The following is a 20,202-nucleotide window of genomic DNA, read 5'->3' as shown; positions in this document are numbered from 1 at the left end:
TGTCTGCGCTCTCAACATATACAACACATGTATGTATATATCGTGAGGCTCTCGATGACGCCACCGGAGAGTTAATTCTCTAGTGAAACAGATACAAAATGGTATGTTTTGTGTATGATAATACCCTCAGCTATAGTCCGTGGGCAACAAAGTTTAAGTGTAAAGTTAGCTGAAGAAGCCTCCTCTGCTTTTGAAACTGGTTCAGCTTGTTTTTCGTCTCTGAATCAATTAAACACTATAGAGGAGAGTAGGAGAGTATATAATAGCAATTTGACCAGGCAATCGGTCATTGCTTCGAAGACCAATTGATCGCTGTTTGTGGCATCTGGAATATATAGAGAACCTTAACCATTAATTGCCCCTGTTTTTCTTTTGTTTTTCTCTCTTTTTTTTGCCAATCAGCGTTGATTGAAGGCTCTTGACTGGGTGGGGCTTTAGCCTCAGCCACATCCGAGCCGGAACATCGATAGCTGCCTCAACGGAAAGGGGTTTTTGATATGAAAATTAGAGAGAAAAGAAATCGCGAGTGGAGAACATGACGCTGCCTCGATTTACCAGCTTATATAAGCGTATATATATATGGGAATTAATCTATATATAATCGACTTATGTCACTGTTTGAACTTGAAACGTGAGCTGTCCCCGATCGCTGGACTTTTTGTTTTCGGTTTGCATAAAAGGACAGGCGGTTGCGGGTTGTGTGATTTCTCATGCACTTAATATTTAATGACTTAATTACGAGTGTCTCATCCGCGTACACTCTACTTAATAATAGATCTGCAAACTGAGATTATTATGGTGGGGTTTTTGAAAGTTTGTTTGTTGTTTGGTTTGTTTTTTAGTAACCGCTTTCGCCAGTAAAAAGTTAAATTCAATTTGCAGTACGTACTTCGACTTTTAATGGTTAATTTCTTTGTATTTCTATTGCAGCCCGCTGGAAATCATAGCCGGAGAAATTCTCGCGACCGTTCAAAGTGAGTACAAAGTACATATCCCATCATGACATCATCTGGTAGGTCATACCCTCCTGTTGCGGGTTGTCCTGCTGTCCTGGTCTGGCGCCAGGCAAACTCAGAAGCTTTTAATGGCTTGTGTTTTATGGAAGAGACTGGCAGACATCTCTAATGAGCGAAAGGCGCCCACACACAAGCACACACACATGAGGCCAAGGAGTGGGCACTTCCGGCCACTTTAACTACTAAAGTCTGTACTCTTTCTCTGCTTTCGGTAGACCCATCCAAGCTGCTGCTGGCGTAGCCGGAACGAAGCCAAGATGCCGGCGGAAATTAAACCATCCGCACCCGCTGAGCCGGAAACGCCAACCAAGAGCAAATCCAAGACCAGCTCCTCATCATTTTCCAAGGCAGCCCTGGCCAGGGTAACGCTGCTGGATGGCTCCATCCTAGATGTGACCATTGATGTGAGTTATATCTTCTTTTACCCAATAATAAATCAATATTTAACCCTCTCTCTCTCTCCCTCCTCAGCGCAAAGCCAAGGGTCGCGACCTGGTCAACTCCATCTGTGCCGGCCTGAACATCATTGAGAAGGACTACTTTGGTTTGACCTATGAGACGCCCACAGATCCACGCACTTGGCTGGATCTGGAGAAGCCGGTGGCCAAGTTCTTTCGCTCGGATCCCTGGCCTTTGAGCTTTGCCGTCAAGTTCTATCCGCCGGAGCCGTCGCAGTTGCAGGAGGATATCACGCGTTATCACCTGTGCCTGCAGGTGCGCAATGATATCCTCGAGGGTCGTCTGCCCTGCACCTTTGTCACCCACGCCCTGTTGGGCTCCTATCTGGTGCAGTCCGAGATGGGTGACTATGATGTCAAGGATATGCCCACTCGTGCCTACCTGAAGGACTTCAAAATCGCCCCCAATCAGACGCCGGAGCTGGAGGATAAGGTCATGGATCTGCACAAGACCCACAAGGGACAATCGCCAGCGGAGGCTGAGCTGCATTACCTGGAGAATGCCAAGAAGCTGGCCATGTATGGCGTAGATTTGCATCCGGCCAAGGACTCTGAGGGTGTGGACATTATGCTGGGCGTTTGTGCCTCTGGATTGCTGGTCTACCGCGATAAGTAGGAGTCACTCTCTCTCTTTGTATTTATAAATTCATATTAATTAATCTCTAAACTTGTACAGACTCCGCATCAACCGCTTTGCCTGGCCCAAGATCCTAAAGATCTCCTATAAGCGTCACCATTTCTACATCAAGATCCGTCCCGGTGAATTCGAGCAGTACGAGTCCACCATTGGCTTCAAGCTGGCCAATCATAGGGCCGCCAAAAAGCTTTGGAAATCCTGCGTGGAGCACCACACCTTCTTCCGTCTGATGACACCGGAACCGGAAAACAAGTCCACCATGTTCCCGCGCTTTGGTTCCAAGTATCGTTACAAGGGACGCACTCAGTATGAGAGCAGGGCCACGCCCGTGGATCGCACGGCTCCTACCTTTGACAGGACTCTATCGGGAGCTCGTCTCACCTCACGCAGCATGGATGGTAGTTATGGCATTATTTTCTATAAATTTACATCCTAATTTATATATATATTTTCCCTAGCTTTGGCCATGGCCGAGAAGGAGAAGGTGGCCCGCAAGAGCAGCACTTTGGACCATCGGGGAGATCGCAATGCCGATGGCTCTGATGCCCACAGCCGCAGTCCCATCAAGAACAAGAAGGACAAGGTAACTTGGCCAGTTGGTAGAACCCAACCAATGCCTGATGAAGACACTTAGCTTTAATAATGAGATGATGAACAGATGATGTTTAACCATGAGAGTGTTTCTTTTGTACTTTCTTCTCGGTTTGTTACTAACTCACAACCAATCCAACCACCACTCACAAACCAAAAAACACACACTACCAATACTACTATGTGACTCCTCCGATGTGCTCGTTATGTCCCTTTAAACTATAATTATATAACCCCCTAAAAAACAAAACACTAACCAGTTGATGCGACAATCGAGCACCGGCACGGCTTCGGCCTCCTCGCAAAGCTCCCTCGAGGGTGACTACGAGACCAACTTAGAGATCGACCCCATCGAGGCTGAGCCCCCCGTTCAGGTTAACACTTTACTACCTACAACCGAGTCTCTCCTTCGATTTCTTCTACTTATAAAATATATATATATATATTAATTTTGATTCTGCTCTGCTTATCGAATGTTGTCGCCTCCCTCTCTGAGTTTATTTCCTTATCTGTTCAGTTTCAGTTTAGGGAATCTGTAACCCAAATGTTAAATGGATTTATTAATTAATTTATATATCTTTTGATTTCATAACCTCTAACCCCCTGCTCTCTGGTAGCCCCCGACAGAGCTGTACCTTGACTTGATGGTAATTTCTGTGCCGTCAAAATATCTGTTTTTATTGTGTGCATTCATTTTATCTATCTGAATATCTATCTCCCTTTTATGAGTGTTTAATTTTAGTTTTTATAATCTCAGTTTTTTTTTTTATGTGCCGTCTATATAATGTTTAAACGAACCCCCCTCCCGAGCTCTGTAAATACCATTTTAGGGCATATAAAAACACACCAGTACATTCCACACAAAACAAGCATTGGCACTGTAAATGGAATTCTACTAAAAAATAATTAACATTTACAACTATAACTTATTGCATTTCTATTTGTTTAATGTCTAAACATTATGATTTCATGGCTTGTATTGTACATTTGTAGCATGTTGGCTTTTTCGCCCCCCAAAAATCTGTCTTTTCTGTGGATTATATGAACTTTTGAGTTAATTGATCTTTGATTTGTCCTTTAGGATGAGGAGAAGGAGGCCAAGCTGCGTGAGAAGAAGCAAAAGGAGAAGGAGGAAAAGGAGCGCAAGGAGAAGGAGAAACGAGACTTGGAGGAGAGGAAGAAGGCCGAAAAGGCTGAGAAGGCGGCCAAGGCAGCAGCAGCTGCTGCAGCTGCCGCCGCTGGTTCGGCAGTTAATGGTAAGGATTGGTATTAAGTCTTATTAAAATGTATTTAATATTCTTACTTATATATTATATAATCCCCCTTTTATAGGCAATGATGAGCTGAACGATTCCAACAAGTCGGACAAGTCCTCAGGCAGACGTGTAAGTATCTCCCGGAACTAAAACAACCCAATCTAAGCTAGATCATAGGTTTCTTAGAGTTAAGACTAAGCTAAGCATTAGCCCCGCACTGAATGAGCCCGCCCTCGTGTAAATACTATAAATCCCTTTGAGTCCTTGTAAACCCAAGACCCATTTTGTACTTAAACCCACACTAAATCCACAAATCACCTCACTTAAGTTCAACCCGTAAGTTATGATAGTTTGTAGTGTCACCCAAAATTATCCTAAGTTCACCTTCTTGGTTTATATCTATATTATTTTCCTAATTTAATTTATTCCCTCCCTTTTCTTTTCGTTTTATTTTTGATTTGAATCCCGAAAAACGATTGAACATTAGGGCGTTGGCATATTCTCCTCGGGTCGCAAGAGCAAGAGCGGCTCCCCGTCCAAGGACGGCGGCAAGGATAAGTCGGGCAAGGACAAGGACAAGGACAAGGAAATGGGTCGGCTTGGTCTGGTCGTTACTTCGGGTCTGGGCGCCGATGGTCAGCAGGATAAGGATCTCGAGGAGGCGGCCAGGAATGCGGCCAAGAACCGAGGATCCACCACTCCTGGAGGAGTAACCCGGCAGTATGAGTATGCTGTGGATGCCGATGGCAATACCAGTCCGACGAGGAAGTCATATACCCCTGGTGGTTTCCGCTACGACCAGGATCCCAACTCTAGAAAGTCCGGGGCCGATGGACAGGAGCAACTTTCGCCCACATCGCAGCAAAAGAAGATTGGCCTGGCCTTTAACTATGCTCCAGGCAATGAGAATGCCTTGAAGGAGACCGCCGAGAAGCTAAAGGCTGGCCAGCTATCGCCGCGCACCCAGGACAAGCTCAACCGTGGCCAGCTGTCGCCCAAGTCGCGGGCCAAGCTCCTGCAGGATCCCCTGCTCTCGCCCACCACCCGGGCCAAGCTCCAGGGCAGCGCTGTGGATGCCGCCGCTGTTCCGCTTAGCGACTCCCAGAAGCGTTCCTATTCGCCCACAAAGGGTCCTCAGGGCTACTCCTCTGGTGCTCCGGGTAGCTACAAGCCCATCTCAGATCCCACAGCTGACTTTTTGGAATCGCAGCGTTACAACAAGGAGCCTGGCTATGTGGGTCCTGCGAAGGATGGTGCTGGTGCTGCGGGAGCTGCTGCTGGAGCTGCTGCTGGAGCTGCTGCTGCCGGAGCTGGTGCTAAGAAGCCTGGTTCACCCAAGAAATCAGGTTCCGGAGCTCCAGGAGCTGGTGCTGTGGCTGGAGCTGCTGCTGCAGCTGCTGCTGCTGCCGCTGGCAAGCCCAAGAAAAAGCGCGTCAAGATCATGGTCATTACCTCCAAATTTGATCCCTCGACCAAACGCATTGATGCCGAGAATGGAACTATTGAGCACTCCACTGGCATTCTAGATCCTGCCACCGGACGCATCGATACCAAGTATGGTGTAATTGATCCCAAGAAGGGAACTTTGGAGGCTCTGAATACCAAGACTGGCAAGAAGGAGCTGTTCCAGGGCGATGTGGACAGCAAGACGGGTAATCTGCATTTGGTTTCGGGAGTGGCAGATCCAAAGACGGGACGCCTGGACGAATCGCTCGGCCAGATCGTTTGCATCACCCCGCAGGACAATCCGGTGGTGGAGCTAACAGTGATCACCAGTCGCATTGATCCCGCTACCGGCAAGATAGACACCGTTAATGGGGACGTGGAGCGATCGCTGGGCGTCCTCAATTTGGACACTGGCCTCCTGGACACCAAGTATGGCGAGATTAACACCCGCACCGGCGAACTGAAGGCCATTGATCCCAAGTCGGGAAAGATTGTGGTCAGCAAGAATGTGAAGGTGGATCCGGGCACTGGACAGATCACCATTCTGGGCGTTATTGACCCCAAGACTCACAAGATCGATCCCAACCAGGGACGCCTCATTGAGGTGGGTCAGCAGATTGATCCCATTGTGGAGGTTACCTCGCTGGCGGGCAAGTTTGATTCCAAGAAGAACATCATCGATGCCAAGACAGCTCAGGTGGAGACCTCAGGCGGACAGTTTGATCCCAAGGCCGGCAAGATTGACACCAAATACGGACAGATCGATCTTGTCAAGCACACCATTACCTTCAATGATCCCAAGTCCGGCAAGACAGTGACCAGGGACATCAAGATTGAGCCCACCACGGGACAGATTGTGCTGAAGAACCAGGTCAACCCCAAGAACAATAAACCCGACAAGGACTATGCCAGGATTATCTCATTGAGGATTGTGCAACAGCGTGTGGATCCCGCCACCAAAGCGCCCATCACCCAAGTCAGTGCCGCCAAGGATAAGGACATTGTGGTGGATCCCAAATCCAACCAGATCTGGATGCCAACCGGAGCCAGCGACCCAGCAACCAAGGAACAGCAGTACATCTCCAGCAGTGTGGATCCCAAGACTGGCTATGTCATCACCATCTACGGCTACCTGGACCCCAAGACCAACGAGATCAAGAAACAGACCAAGCTGGACCCCAACACGATCAAGATCGAGCCGACGTCGGGCAAGATATACACGGCCACCGGCGAGGTGGATCCCTCCACCGGAGAGCCACTGTACGCGGCCACCCAGGTGGATCCCGAGTCCGGCGAGGTGTACACCAAGCTGGCCCGCGTCGATCCCAAGACGGGCAAGATCGTGATCGTGCGCATCCTGCTCATCTCGAAGACGGACGAGCGCGGCCGTCCGGAGGAGATCGATCCCTCCACCTGCGAGATCGATCCCGTCTCCGGCCGTGTGCTTAAGTTCTTCAATAAGACCGTCTATGTGTACAATATGATTGATCCTGTCACCGGTGAAATTGTACAGGTGGACCCCAACGATCCCCGGTTTGCCGGCGCCCGCACCACCGTCACCCACACGATGACCCTGACTGGCGAGATTGATCCCGTGACCGGACGCATTAAGAGCGAATATGGTGACATTGATCCCAATACGGGTGACATTGATCCTGCCACGGCAGTCACAGATCCTGTGACCGGCAAGCTAATCCTTAACTACGCCCAAATCGATCCCTCTCACTTCGGCAAAGAGGTGCAGACCACCACGGAGACGGTGCCCATCACAAGGCAGCAATTCTTCGATGGCGTGAAGCACATAGGCAAGGGTGCCCTGCGACGTGACTCGGAGGGCAGCTCCGATGACGACATGACCGGACAGTATGGCAACGAACAGATCAAGGACATTGTGCTGAGCAGCTCCCAAGCTCAGGCGGCGGCGAGTGGCAAGCTGGGCAAGCCGGTGAGCACGCCGACGGTGGTGAAGACCACCACAAAGCAGGTGCTGACCAAGAACAACGATGGCGTGACCCACAACGTGGAGGAGGAGGTGCGCAACCTGGGCACAGGCGAGGTCACCTACTCCACGCAGGAACACAAGGTTAGCACAGGGGATACTCTCTCTCTGATTTATGAGTATCTTTGGGTATCAGGGTTTTCTAGCTTCTTGTTAAGGGGATATTTATGGAATTCATGATTTATGCTTTAGACTGTTAGAAAAGTTATTAATTATTTAACTGCAAAAGTAACTTTTTAAGATTTAAAATCTTTTAAAACCCAATATAAAACTAACTTCGGGAAAGCAATGTTGGTATTCCCTTGCAGCTCGAAATTTAATTATAGAATCGAATTAAAAATCGATAAATATACCTTTTTTTAAACGATATTTATTAATATTTTTATATGACAATTTTTTGGTCAAATCAAAGTTTAAAAAATTCATAACTAAGCCAAAAACCGCTTAATTTCAATTCGGAAAGCAGTCCCATGTTAGTTTTCGATAGATTTATAAATCTGCATACTTCATTTAAAATGTAAAAAAAATACAAATTTTTAACAATTTTAACGATGTAACCCCTTATAAAATTTTCAAAAAATTTAACAATTTTTTTTTCTGCCGGAGATGGCTAGATTGATTCAGTTTTTGATGCTGATCAAGAATACATATGGTTTATAGGGTCGGAAATGACTTTTTCACTGTGTTTCACACATTACACTAAAATAATATAACCCAGCGAGGGTATTAAAAGTTGTTAAAAAGTAATTTATTTAGTACTGTATTTAAATCCCTATTGATTTAATTTCATAAGATTTAATAGTTTCTTGAAGTAATTAGAAAAACTAAAGCAAACTTTAAACGAATTCCATTAAAATACCCCCTAATTCAAAGCCGAAACCACCTATTTATCTGTCTTTTTGCGCTTTGCTTTCGAAATTAAAACTACTTCAACTTCCGCCTCCGCCTAACTTCCGCCTTTAAGCAGTTTCCTGCCGTTTGCTTTAACTGTTGTATTTACTGTATTTGTATGTTACTTTTTGCCATAATGTACGCACTAACCCACAAAAACTTGACCACTCCAACTCCACTTGCCACAACGTAGGCTGATGCAACACCCACCGACCTGAGTGGCGCCTATGTCACGGCCACCGCTGTCACCACCCGCACCGCCACCACGCACGAGGATCTGGGCAAGAATGCCAAGACCGAGCAGCTGGAGGAGAAGACAGTGGCCACCACCCGCACCCATGATCCCACCAAGCAGCAACAGCGCGTTGTCACCCAGGAGGTGAAGACGACGGCGACAGTGACCAGTGGTGACCAGGTAAGTTCTGGCAGGGAGACGCAAGCATGGCATTATTATTATTTGTTTTTCTTTTTTGTGCATGATTGTTTATTATTATTTTGTATCAATTTTGTGGCGTAGTATCAGAGGCGGGACAGTGTCTCCTCGACCAGCTCCGGCGACTCGGGCACGCCCATCGACGGACCCTACGATGGTGCCAGCGTGGTGCGCACAGATAACCAGGTGGGTTCAGGCATGGCACTTTATTAAGCGTTTTACTTAGCTTCCTAGACTCCTTAATGTACCTCTGATAATATTGAAACTCCTTGCTAATCCTTGCCAGAAATCTCCGCTGTATACAACCTCCGCCTCGGGCTCTACCCCTGGACCGCATGTGGAAAGCACCCGAGTGGTCCTGGGCGAGGATACACCCGGCTATTCCGGACATGGCGAAATCATCTCCACCCAAACTGTTAGCAGCAAAACCCGCACTGTGGAAACCATTACCGTAAGTACTATATAGCTGGGAGCTATAGCCCTGATCCCTTTCGATGAGGATGAGTGTGTAAGTAAGTAGCCAGAGAGGTAGGCCTAGACTCTGTATTCTTGTATCTTGAAGATATTTCCTGTATATGTACCTGCGCCACACTGTAAATTCCATGCATAGTCCTTGTTCGAACTGGGTTCAGGTGTTGTTCTAGTTTAAGAAACTTGTAATTTAATAATATTTCATGTTTATAATTAGTACAAAACCGAACGCGATGGCATCGTTGAGACCCGTGTGGAGCAAAAGATAACCATTCAGTCCGATGGAGATCCCATTGATCATGACAAGGCCTTGGCCGAGGCAATACAAGTGAGTATCTCAAGCAAAGGGCCTTGGATTCAGGGAATTTCATAGATTTCCCTTTAGAAAGAGTCCAAGATCCCACTTCTGGGCATTCCTGCTTTTATTAATTACTATTTATAACCCTTACTAACTTGTTTTGTTAACCTTACAGGAAGCGACGGCTATGAATCCCGACATGACCGTGGAAAAGATCGAAATTCAACAGCAAACGCAGTAGATTTTATAAAACTATTTCTAAATAATAAAACAAAATACTTTTGAGGATTTTCTAAGTACTACACTCACCACAAACACACACACCACACATGAACACAACCACCCACGCATAATGCAGCACTGGCAGTACACCTTTTATACAAGCTAAATATATGGCTATATCTTTATATATACCAACGACCTCGAGCTGAAGAACCCCAATCAGATGAAGAACAACCCAAACATGACATAACAATAAGAATAGTATCCCCCAAGTATCCAATTATCCGATGCATCCACATGTTTATTATTTTTATTTTTATTACAACTGTTGTTTATAATTACTTTTTATTACGTCTATTATATATATATTGAATGTGCAAGGCAACAACGTTGAAATGAAATGAAATGAGAACTCTTATATATTGTAAACCACAATTGCATTCAAGAATAAAGAATAAAACCTAAATGTACACACAAAACAATTACGTGCGAGTATTTTCAATATCTCAACGGGTCGCTGAATATTTGATGAACCATGGAAGCCCCCAGTTCGTGGGCGATATAAATCAGCAATCCACTGGGGCCGAAAGTCTCCCATCCCCTCCCCCCACACAACAACACACACACATACACACACTTTTTGCACACACAACGTCATCGCAATTAAGTGAAATTACCGACCAAATAGAACACAAATGAACCCATTGCGACCCGTCCAAGCACATGACCGGGCGATAAGGACTCTGCATTAACATGAAATCCAATTCGCAATTGCAGTTACCCCTGCTCCCAGAGGAGAGGTCCTGCCCCCCACAAGGAGGGGGGGACTGCAGGAGGAACCTCTGAAAGCGCGACAACTCGGGGTAAAACGATTGTAATGCAATATTTATAACTCTGGTAGGTTGTCGAGTGGTCGAGTCCACGTTAATATTATTACGTTCTTTGCCAGGAATTTCACTTTGCTATTTATACCCTTTTGTTTTTTAGAGAAAAGAGGATATATTATTAGGGAAAGTTTAATTTTAAAGATATTTTTAATAGATATTTACCAAGTAAACTAGTAAAGTGAACTTATACGGTCAAAGAATCATAACAGCTATTGATTAATCTTTGTACTTTTGATTTTTGTCTGTAAAATATTTAAAAACTTTAGCTATTGGGAATTTCCTTAACTATTATATTTATAATTTAATTATTACGGGATATAATTATTAAATTTGGTATAAATCACAATATATTATATACAGTAACCCATTGACATAGGCCAAGCTTTGCCATAATATATTCTTCTGCGGATCTCTAAAGAAATTTAAACCAAAGGCAAGCATTGAAATCAATGAAATTCATCCAAAAAGATTTTACTTAAATATATTTATCAATAACTAATATTTTCTATTAATTCTAATTACTCGGAGATGAAATAATTATTATTTTTGTTAAGATATCATTCCTAATGTAAATATCAAGTCCTTTCCAATTTCCCTAAATAAACTCTGAAAACAGTATTCCCCTTGTCGTGACTTCATTTATTTGTTTTAAGCTGGCATTTTTTGTATGCAATTTTTAATTTGGCAGGAGAACATGCAAAAAATGTCAGCTTGTGGCTAAAATAAAAGAGAACTCGTGTTGAAGGGTGGTGTTTTCATTTCCCCCCCAAAGGTATGGGTTCGAGGTACAGGTACCGCGTAAAAAGCCGTAATTAAAGTAGAGCGTACAAGGTGACTGACTAATGCATTGATTCATAGTTTAGATATAAAAGCGCGCTCTCCGCCGATAAAATGCCAACCGAAAGGCGTTCACATGCTGAAAATCATGCGGTCAATTCCGCCATCTGTCCGTCAGTCAGTTCGTCAGTCTGTCAGTTGGTTAGTTCACCTGGGGTTGCCAAGAATTTGCACCTGCATGTCCATGTCCCCCATGTCCAAGGGACTAGGACCAGAGTAAGGACTAGAACTGAGTAAGAGCAGGGACACACGCTTCATGCATTTTTTAAAAGCGCACCTTTCGGAAAATCCTCTTGCGAAAATTTCATTGCACGTCTCTGCACCAGGAAAATTCATTATGTTTTAATGGGAGATCAAGAATAATAAGAGATCTATAATAACTTTGGAATGGTTTAGGAAACTCTTTTATGACTTGAAATAATAAAGATATCTAGCTTAATGTTTCAGATACTCTTTTTTAAACTCTAAAAATACATTAAGAATTCTCAAATAATTGTATTTCAAAGCCTTTTAAACCCTCTTATTATTATATATTTTGTAGTTGATTAATTCCCATTACCTATTTCTCCATGTGTATGAATTTTGACGAACCTTCCCCATGTTGCATATTGCATGTTGTTGTGGTCAGGCGGTTGGAAAAGTTGTGGCAAATTATTGCATCAAGTTGTTGGCCATTGTTTTAGTTTTTTGTTGTTCTTCGCGGCAGCCGGCAAGGTAATGGAATATCTAAGTACGAACCGCGGAACATTAACCTTCCGATGCATCGATCGAGTCTCTGTCCAGCCTAATCCCTGTTCCGTAGTGGAATCAGTGCAAAAAATCAAAATCAAAAAAGGCAGACCCGCAATTTGCTAGGCATTTGCGACGCGACGTCGCCAATTAGATTTGATGACCGTTTTCGATTCCATAGTCAGAGCCAGAACTGGAGCTCCCTCATCCAGGTGGGCGTCATCAAAAATCGAAAAAAGAATGTTTAAAATGTCATGCGAAATGTGCGGAAAGGCGTTCGGTCTCTAATCCATGAGACTGCAATTTGCATGTCTGTCGGGGAGTACGCCCCTCGACTGGGTTAAGTAATTGCTCCACCCTCTCTGCGGGAGAGTGGTTGAGCAACAAGTGGAGGTGGTAATTATGGGGCAGGAGTCGAAGGAAGGGAAACCCCATTGGAAAAGTGCAGCACATTTACCCTTTCTCCAAAGCCTGCTCTGCATTTGTTTACAAACAAATGCCCGAACCCTCGCTTCCGTCAACGGTTTGAGGTAATATCCTAACGCCTTGGAAGTCCTTTTACTCGGAGAGAGCACCACGCAGGCGCGTAAAGTCCTTAAACTGTTATACCAGAATTTCCCCTGACGGAAATTCACTTGGGGAAATTTCTCCTTGAGTTGTTGAAGTGCAATCTTTTAGGAAATCTTAATTAATAAAGGGATAGTGATCGAGGTCGGAATTAAAATGATTGCAATAAAATCGTCTTTAAAAAATATATATTTAACATTTTGACATGACTTTTTTGAGGGTAACTAAGAACTAGAATCTCTAGAAATTTATGTAAAGTTAACTACTAATTTCGTGATTGATTGATATCCTCAGAGATACCTTTACTCATATCTCTATATTCTTCACTTCTTATGCCATTTCCTGTGCTGAATAAGTTCCAAAAAGGAAGTACAGTCCTGTCCTTCTAAAGCAGCAATTAAATCCTTGGAAAGTATAACCCCTAAGTGACCACTTCAAGTGCCTTCTCACCCACAGCCACTTAAGGCTCTATATATTTTTTTGGCTAATTAATAGGCATGCTAATGGAATTTTCCCTCCTTGTTGGATGGACAGGTAAACTGGCCAATCGCTCAGGAAATTATCATTAGGCCGTCGATTGACAGTAAAATATTTGGAGTGAACATATTTGATTTGGGGGACCTTTGAACAAATATTGAAAAAGCGTAATTAGCGCAGGACACATAATAATGCATTCGAGTGATTAATTAGTGGAGGGAACAGGTCTTACCAAGGGTGGGCATCCAATCGAAAAGGATAACCGAATCCTTGATATAACTCTCACAAATTCCCCGCACGCAGTTGGCATAAAAAGCCAAAGTGGTTGGAAATTTGCAATCAAATTGGACAGGCCCAAAAATCTAACTGGCCATTTGGCTTTATTGGCTTTCGGCTTTCGACTTTCACACGAAACAGATATTGAAAAGAAATTTGCGCTAAACGCCTCTGATAGCCACACGTATTTGGAAATGGCAATAAATGCAAATGAAAAGCGATAAACACAATATCGAGGACTATTGTTATGGCTTATATGAACTCCACGAAACGGGTTAACCAAAAGGGCATTTTCAATAAATACCAATTATGTTGACGACCGACCTCTGAACCCCTTTTGGATTTTTTCGGACTTTCCGCATGCGAATTATTGGTTTGGACATCAGGGAGAGAGGGTTGTGGTTATTTTTTTCAGGGAGTTTGGTGTGTGGTTGGAACATATGGCCCTTTTTCAGGTGGGTCATTCCATGGCCCATTTATGGAATTATGCCAGAATATAAAAATTTGATGAGACTTTTCCCCCCTCTCCCCACAATGAAAAGTTTACAATAAAAAGTTTGAATGAGAGAGAGAAAAGAGTCCCGGGAAATTTCCACGCTTCGAAATTGCGTGGCTTCTTACGCAAGTTGAGGGGGCCAGAGTCCAAAACCCTCATACTCCTCCTTCCACCAAAACTCTATTTTCTAACCAAATTGTCAGTTGTTTGGGGCTCCAACATTGCATGTCTTGTGGCATACGTGGTGGGCCCATGAAAAATTCATGGATTGCCATGGATTGTACTGGCCACATAATTAGACTGCGGGCTGCCAAAAAATAAAGGTAATTTTCGATAGGATGGTAGAAGGTACCCTGTAAAAAAAATTTAAAGAGTATTCCTTAGGATTTACTGTATTTCATTCCTTTCAAAATTTTTAGTCTAAGCCCTCGGGTATAATTTTATAATAATTAAAATAATATTCCTTATAAAAATCAAAATAAAAACGCTTTCAGAGCTTATAAATATTATTTTGGCTTAGTTATTAACCTTTTTTTATTTACAAAGTGTATTATTAGCCATCAATTTAAAGTCTCTAAAATTACGAATTTGTAGGACTTTTTGGAGTCATAAAATGGCCAAAAATTGAATGATTGCAAAAAGTCATACATATTTCGATTGGCAATTAAAATCCAAACTAAATGATCATAAAATCTTTTAAAATAAACAATTTTCAAAATTTTCGACATTTTGAACATTTTACAAGGGGTTACATCGTTAAAATTGTCAAAAATGGACAAACAATCGAAATTTCTAAATTTGTAAATGCAGTATGCAGTTTTTTTAAAGCATTAAAAACTAGCCTAGAACAGCTTTCCGAATTGAATTTAAATTCTTTTTGACAAAGTTATGACAGTTTAAAACATAGATTTTTGTATAAAATTTATCATAGAAAAATATTGACTTAAAAATACTTATTTTTTAAGACTTTTAGTGGAGATTTTTTTGGCCAAGAATCAAATAATTGTTAAAAGTCATATAGATTCGTTACCAATATCTTTATTAATAGATCGTATAATATTGTAAATAAAATATTTACATTTTCGATAAATATCGATTAAAATTCCTTACAATTTCAACATTTCAAAATTATTCTCTTGCAAATATCTTCTATATTTTCTTGATTTATTTCACCTTTTAACTCACAATCCCAGATTGCACATACTCTCTCCCCACAAGAGGTATTTAAGTAGAGCACCTGTCCAGCAGCAGGAGCAGCACCGGCTGGCAATGGAGGTCGATTAGCTTTGTGTATTGGCTACTTCGTTGTCCCGAAACCCAATGGATGTGTGTTGTCCTGGCTGGTCAATAAAAAACAATGCCGCAATCGTTTGATTTCCCCGCCAAGATTGCGCTGGCTGCCAGGTCCTGAAATTTGCGCGCTTATCACTTTAATGTCGATTGCTAGTACACACCACCCCAGCCCCCCCAAAGAGTTTCCCGAGGGGTAGGTAAAAAAGGGTCGTTTCGCGTAAAGGTCATTGTGTTATTAGTGGTTACTGTCCCAGAGCCAGAGCCAACTAACGTAATAGCCAGCACAATTTATATTATTAATGCCCCATATACGAGCACATGTGTGTTTGTGGAGTGTACGGAGTACGTTTGAAGGTTCTTTCCTCTTCAGCAATTACCGTGAAATTCCTATGATTTGTCTAAATATATATCCGGGTTTTTAAATATACTTTTAAATTTAAGTTTCAACTGATTTCAGTTCTAAGTGTGACGCATGGGGAGAAGGTGTTAAAAATAAAAGGCTCGTCACGGCAGCTAATTCGAGGCTGATTTCTACTTCTACTTGATGTTTTTGAAGGACTCCCCCTTTTTGGAGGGGGTTTCTACAGGTGTACTTAGCAAATTGCTTGGCAGTCGTTGCATAATGAATGAAGTGCAAACACAAGTGCGCCATAGAACCGAACTTGGACTCGATTTTTCTTTTTTTTTCGCGCTGGCCAAAGAGGTCGGTCAGCATTCCAAATAGAGCGTAATTTTTGGGCTTTTGTGCGATTGACACACGCATGTCAGGGCCCATTACCATTGGATTGTCATGGGGGTACGGATCACCCTACACCTAAATGCACTGGGAAAAACTTGAATCAAAATCATTATAGTTTGCTTTAAAATATTCAATATATTTTAACCAGTTGCCAAGGCTTTTATCTTGACTTTTCCAATATAAATTGATACATTTCTGGGTTTAATCCGACGCTTAAAGAGTTGCAAAACAAACTATACTTTCTCTCTTAAAATCTAAGAAATATCTCATTTAAATAACTGAAAATCCCCTTCATGATAGCTAAGTCAACACATTTTCCCCAAGTGTACTTAATTTCCTTCGAAATTGCGCACTTTGAGCCGGGCTTTTCCATGCACCTGACGCACCACCCACCGTACCACCACGCCCATCCATCAGAAAAAGATAATTTACCACCAAAGGCCATATCGATCGTGTGAAGCTCGCAACGCTTTTCCTTCGCTCTCCCACTCTTTCCCGAGGTTTTTCCGCCCGAATTGCGTGCCATGATGTTCAATTTTCCCGTAGAACCAACCGGAGTGGACAAACGAAACCGCAAATGGAAAAACTAAACCAACTATTTTGGCCGTCAAGGAGGTGGGACACTGACTACTGGCCAACATGTGTGCCGCACACATGAATTATTAATTGACAATTGCCGAAAATGTCCATTAACCAGTACAAAAGAGGCGGAGGGTTGGGGAGAAGGAAACCCAGGAGAAGGAGAAGTTCTAGGAGTTGGAGGTATGGAAAAGGTTGGTTTGGTTTGGTCCGGGAGTCGGGAAAATGTCAATTTCTGGCTAATGAAAATTATGGCAAAACCAGGGTTAGTTTTTCCAGCCACATGCAGGTGTTTTTTATTCATTCCAGTTTTTCTTCAAACACCCTTTAATAGAAAATGACCATCTGCTAACTCAGTCAAAAATCTATTAATTTCCAATCGGAAAGCTGTCCTAAGTAAGTTTTTAGTAGGTCAACAAATTTTAGTAGGTTATACAAATTTGAAAATTTGTATCAATTTTTAAAAATAATAACGATGTAACCCCTTATAAAATTTTGAAAACATTCAAAAATTTAGTTTTCTATCTGATATGGCTAAATCGAATCGGCTTTCGATGCTGATCAAGAATATATATGATTTATAGGGTCGGAAATGACCCCTTTACCATTTATCACCAAGAAATATGTCCCTTTTAGGAACTATAGATCAATGTTTTTATCAGATAATTTTTCGTGAAAACCTTAGTTTTTCAATTATCATAACTCAGTCAAAAATGCGTTAATTTCCAATCGGAAAGCGTTCCTATGTTAGATTTTGTTAGGTTTACAAATCGGCATACTAAGTTTACTAATTTAAAAAATTCAATTTTTGACCATTTTTTTAACATTTTAACGATGTAACCCCTTATAAAATTTCGAAGAAAATTATAAAAAAAATTTTTCCTCCAGATATGGCTAGAACGATTCGGCTGTTCGTGCTGATCAAGAGTATATATGCTTTATAGGGTCGGAAATTATTCCTTTACTGCTTTTCATGCCTCTGACTGAAAATATAATACCCAGAAAGGAATTTTTTTAATATAAGAAAATTTGATTTTTAATAAATTATTTCTGAAACAGTGCAGATAATACTTGGCAATGAACACCTTTTTAAACAGACCTGAATTTTCCTAATATAAATACACCTCTTAAAAACCAACTCTCATATACTTTTCACCCCAATTGAAAGGGTATTTCTAGGTCGTTGCACCACAGCAGATCCGTGCCTTGTCCCACTGCAAATTATCATTTCCGGCCATAGCCTTTTGCCTGTCATTTAGAGAAAAACACGCATATAATTGCTGCGCTTCATGCGGCACGCTCTATTGGCCAAAAACGATCTAAACTGACTGCCCCCCAAAAAAGTGGGTACATGTGTATCAGTTTGGCATCAGTGTTGCCTTGAAAATGGGATGACAATTATATCCACATTTGTGCCGAGACCAGAAGCGTTCAAAAACGAGGAGCACGCGTCGAGAGCGAACCATTACATAATTAATCTCCACGCCGAGAGCTGTGTAACAGCTGAACCAACAGCTCAGAGTGCAAGTGTGTTCTTTTCGGCCAACTGAATAGCCGGTTTTTGAGTGAGAGAGCGAGAGAACCCGGCCAGAACACTGACGTGTCATTCAACTCGATCGAGTGTCCATAACGGGGAGAACCAGAGAACTCCAAAGAACTCCGAGGAAGCCAAAGAATTTTAGAGAATTACTGAGAATTTCAGAGCAGCTCCGAGAGCGAGGCAGCAGCAATTGTGCTGAGCGAAGCGAAAAACTGGCCAAGGAAAACACAATACCGCTTCTCTTACTATATATTACGATTTCCAGCCAGTTGGCGCTGAGAGCCGGCAACTGTAAGGTCAAGTTCACAGAAGCCTCTGCGCCTATTTGTTTTTTTGCCACGAAGATGATGCGGATTTTGGTGACTCTTCTACTGGCCCTTCTACACTCCACCCTCGTGCCCTCGGTCCAGGCCTTGGCCTGCGGTGGCTGCGTGGATCTGGACGAGATCAATTTCCAGAGGACAGTGGAAAGATTTCCCTATGCATTGGTCAAGTTTGATATAGCATTTCCCTATGGGGAAAAGCATGAAGCCTTTGGCGCCTTCTCGAAGGCAGCCCATAAGGCCACAACGGATCTCCTGGTGGCCACTGTGGGCATCAAGGATTATGGCGAGCTGGAGAACAAGGTGAGTTTGAATAGTTTACAAGCTTACAAGTCAAGTGCTTCATGTACACGAATAACGAGTACAAGGCAGAGTGTCACCCAAAAGACAGTGATTAATTATTCATTTTACGTGGTGACAACAAAAAAGTGACTAAAAAAAGGTTTTTTGTCTTGCAAAAAATTGACTTGTTATTTGTTTAATGTTTCAAGTGAATCTTTAAAAGGTTTTTCTGGTAATATAATAATTTATGTACTCTCTCCTTGACAGGCTTTGGGCGATCGCTTCAAGGTGGATGACAAGAACTTCCCAGAGATCTTCCTATTCAAGGGCAGCATTGATGATTTCATCCGCGTGCCCAGCCACATGGACATCACCCTGGACAACCTAAAGGCCTTTGTCAGCTCTAATACCGATCTGTATATCGGTCGCGATGGCTGCATCAAGGACTTTGATGATGGCCTCAAGAACTATGCCAATATTCCAGATGCAGAGCAGACTGCCCTGATTGAGATCTTCGAGGAGAGGCTGGAGAAGATGAAGAATCCGGAGCAGCAGAAGAGTGCCAAATTCTATCTGGTCTATATGCGCAAGATTCGAGAGCTGGGCTACGACTTCCTGGAGGAGGAGACCAAGCGTCTATTACGGCTCAAAGCCGGCAAGGTTTCGGAGGCCAAGAAGGACGAGCTGCTGCGTAAACTAAACATTCTGGAGGCCTTCAGGGTCAACAAACTGACCAAAGACGCTCCGGAGAAGCAGGAGCTGTGAAATTTAATGTTTAATAAAATATAAAAACACAAAAAAAAATGAACCATAAGCTGTTAAATCTGTACAACATTTTATCTAAGTATATGAAAACAAAAATCGTGAGTGTACAATAAAACTTAGAATAAACCAAAAAGGTATACTATTTATGATTTATAATTTATATATAATTATATAGATTTAATTTATAGGTTTTACATTAAGAATAGAAGCAAATGGTATTAGGTTTTTAATTAAATATGGAATTTAGAAAGCAAAAGTTGCTGTTGATCTTTAAAAATCAACTGAAACTTGGCATAAATCATGGAAAAATAGATAAATAATGATGAAAAATATAAAAATACATATTTATACAAAATAAATTATATTTATTATATTTTTTATTATTGAAAATGCCTTAAATAAATGCATTTTAATACAAAGTCAAGTTCCTAAAGCCAAAGTTATCCGTTTTATCCGCCATTTATTCCCTTTTTTCGGTAACCCCAAAAGCAGGCATCATTAATTTCTATCTAAAGTATCTTCAGAAGAAGTATCTTGAAAACTAAAGCATTCTTTTAGGCTAAAGGTTTTTCCTATATATCTTTACTGTCAGCTTTGCCGAAGGGGAAATAAAGCCCCAAAAAAAAAAAGAAGAGGTCTCCCCATGTATGCAACTGTTATACAAACTGCAGTGGAAGGGGATACCAAAACGCAG

At 42.4% G+C, this 20,202-nt stretch overlaps 2 protein-coding genes and 1 long non-coding RNA gene across 16 annotated transcripts in view; 2 read left to right on the top strand and 1 right to left on the bottom strand.

Moving 5' to 3' along the window:
• The window catches only part of LOC147644493 (uncharacterized), a 93,714-nt gene that overhangs the window by 58,891 nt on the left and 14,621 nt on the right, over positions 1-20,202 (bottom strand). The window lies entirely within an intron of this gene.
• Positions 507-10,197, top strand: cora (erythrocyte membrane protein band 4.1 like coracle). Of its 14 annotated transcripts, none has more exons than XM_086826901.1 (14): positions 507-974; positions 1,232-1,420; positions 1,488-2,086; positions 2,151-2,509; positions 2,570-2,694; positions 3,320-3,349; positions 3,784-3,958; positions 4,035-4,087; positions 6,918-7,487; positions 8,488-8,709; positions 8,812-8,913; positions 9,014-9,178; positions 9,416-9,526; positions 9,672-10,197. In XM_086826901.1, exons 2-14 carry the CDS (start codon positions 1,274-1,276, stop codon positions 9,735-9,737), a joined length of 2,724 nt encoding a protein of 907 aa, XP_086683027.1. In that variant the 5' UTR covers positions 507-974; positions 1,232-1,273; the 3' UTR covers positions 9,738-10,197. The 14 variants fall into 14 exon arrangements, with proteins under 14 accessions (XP_086683027.1, XP_086683019.1, XP_086683026.1 ...); XM_086826893.1 differs by having other exon boundaries at positions 4,446-7,487; XM_086826900.1 differs by lacking the exon at positions 3,320-3,349 and adding an exon at positions 2,963-3,076.
• Positions 17,767-19,641, top strand: wbl (endoplasmic reticulum protein 29-like protein wbl). Its single transcript, XM_020944799.2, has 2 exons — positions 17,767-18,764; positions 19,011-19,641. The coding sequence occupies exons 1-2, from the start codon at positions 18,483-18,485 to the stop codon at positions 19,506-19,508; spliced, it is 780 nt and encodes a 259-aa protein (XP_020800458.1). The 5' UTR covers positions 17,767-18,482; the 3' UTR covers positions 19,509-19,641.

The sequence above is a fragment of the Drosophila serrata genome, unplaced genomic scaffold, assembly GCF_035046125.1.
Source record: "Drosophila serrata isolate PLE 108 unplaced genomic scaffold, ASM3504612v1 contig_165, whole genome shotgun sequence".
Classification (NCBI taxonomy): Eukaryota; Metazoa; Arthropoda; class Insecta; order Diptera; family Drosophilidae; genus Drosophila; species Drosophila serrata.
This window is presented reverse-complemented; position numbering and strand designations above follow the sequence as displayed.